Source organism: Pteropus vampyrus, unplaced genomic scaffold, assembly GCF_000151845.1.
Source record: "Pteropus vampyrus isolate Shadow unplaced genomic scaffold, Pvam_2.0 Scaffold267, whole genome shotgun sequence".
Taxonomy (NCBI): domain Eukaryota; kingdom Metazoa; phylum Chordata; class Mammalia; order Chiroptera; family Pteropodidae; genus Pteropus; species Pteropus vampyrus.
The window spans coordinates 477,262-479,023 of NW_011889048.1; the positions used below are offsets into that span (position 1 = coordinate 477,262).

General features: G+C 67.7%; 1 protein-coding gene across 1 annotated transcript in view; it reads left to right on the top strand.

Moving 5' to 3' along the window:
- POLR2E (RNA polymerase II subunit E) overlaps positions 1 to 1,007 on the top strand; it is a 6,791-nt gene extending 5,784 nt beyond the window's left edge. The window contains exons 7-8 of the mRNA XM_011375198.2: positions 259 to 333; positions 504 to 1,007. Of these exons, the coding sequence (XP_011373500.1) occupies positions 259 to 324 (66 nt within the window). The 3' untranslated portion in view covers positions 325 to 333; positions 504 to 1,007. The remainder of the gene's footprint in view (positions 1 to 258; positions 334 to 503) is intronic.
- The last annotated feature ends 755 nt before the right edge of the window (positions 1,008 to 1,762 follow it).

The window sequence follows — 1,762 nt, forward strand, 5'->3', positions numbered from 1 at the left end:
GCCGCGGATCCAGGCGGGCGACCCCGTGGCCCGCTACTTCGGGATAAAGCGCGGACAGGTGAGAGGCCCCGCCCCCAGCCCTTTCTGCCGGGCAGGTCCTGGGGATGCCGCCTCTGGAGCCAGGGCTGCTGGGCAGGGAGCACGTCGCCCCCAGGCCTCGGGGAGCCCGCCCCTCGTCCAGGGTGGGGGTCCTGGGGCCGCCCCCCGTGACTCGGGTCTGTGGAGAGGCCCCGCTCAGCGCCCCTCTCGCTGCCGCAGGTGGTGAAGATCATCCGGCCCAGCGAGACCGCGGGCAGGTACATCACCTACCGCCTGGTGCAGTAGCGCCCACAGGTGAGACGGACGCCTTGGCTGGGGGCCGGGCGGGGGGTGGGTGCACTGGTTTCCCTCCCAGCCTCCCTCTGAGCCCCACCCTCGCCTCCCCAGTTCCCCCACAGCCCTCCGCTGCCGCCCAGCCCGAGTGACAGGCTTACCACCTGATGGTCCTCTCCTTTCTCTCCCAGCCCCGGGAGACGAACAGAGGGACTGAGACCACCGTACCAGGCAGTGGACGTGCTGGCGGCCTGCCCAAGGGCGTCCACTCAGCCCCAGAGCCCTCCTTGTGTTCCTGGACCCCGAGGCGGCTGCCACCCCTTGGTCTTTCCCGGGCTGAGGGCCCTCGTGGTCTCACCTGGACACTGAGCCCCACCTGAGCTCCCGCGTGATGGTGCCCCAGGAGAGGTCAGGACACCGAGGGAGGCCGGCAGGGCTGCCAGCGACCAAGACAGCCCTGGGCGCTTGCCCGCCCGCCCTGGGCATTCTGAGCTGGCTCCCTGCAGGTGGGCCTGGGTCGGAGTCTCTGGCCAGCCCCCCTTCCTCCCAGCTTTTCTGCGCCGTGCTGCCCTTGCAGTGGCCCCATCCCCGACCTCCTGTGACTCCTCTGAGGGCAGCAGGCAGTGAGATTAAAACGTGTTTGAATTTTGAGTTGTTGAAAATGGGTGTTGTTAAATTAAAGACGTTCGAGTAAACGGGTTCACGTGTCTGGAAACTGAGGCGGGAGAACCGGGTGCTGGGGCCTGAGCCAGGGCTTCCGTGGCCCAAAGTGCTTCGGTTCCTGCTCCCCACCTGTGGCGGCCACGCCCGGCTGTCCCGTGTTCTCTCGCCTCGCGTGAAGGGCGGGAGGAGCGGCCCTCGGTGCCTGGTTCTAGGAGAGTTCTCCCCAGGGTACAAGAATGGCCCGCTGCTGCGACGTGCTCCCCTCCCGGGCACCACTGTTGGCGAGTGCGTTCCCCGCAGTGCACCTGTCAGCCCCCCAACTCTGAACAGTTCATCACCCCAGAAGGCATCCCGCCCCCGTCACCTACCCAGGGCACCGTGCGGCTTGCCCTTCATTGTCCCCGCTACGGCAGGGGCGGCCCGCCCACTTCTCCCTTGACTCGCTGGACTCCCGTGTCCTTGCGTCTCTCGTGACCGCGGCCTGTGGAACCGAGTGTGCTGCATTCGTTCCTGGGGACGCGGTCTTCCCTGTCCTGCTGGCGGCGGCGGCTTCGTTCTCACAGGGGATAGCGAGGTGCTGGCACTAACTACGACTGTGCCGTGTACCACGCACACGGAAAGGGGGTGCGTCCTCATGTGCACGGTGAGCAGCAGACGCGGCCGGGATGCGTGAAGGCCGCGCGTGGCCGGGCCCTGAGCCCGTGCTGTCCCCGCATCCACAGGACCTTGCTCAGGGGCACCTGGGACTTCCGTGACCGCCCTGAACTGCATGTCCCCCGTTTCCCAG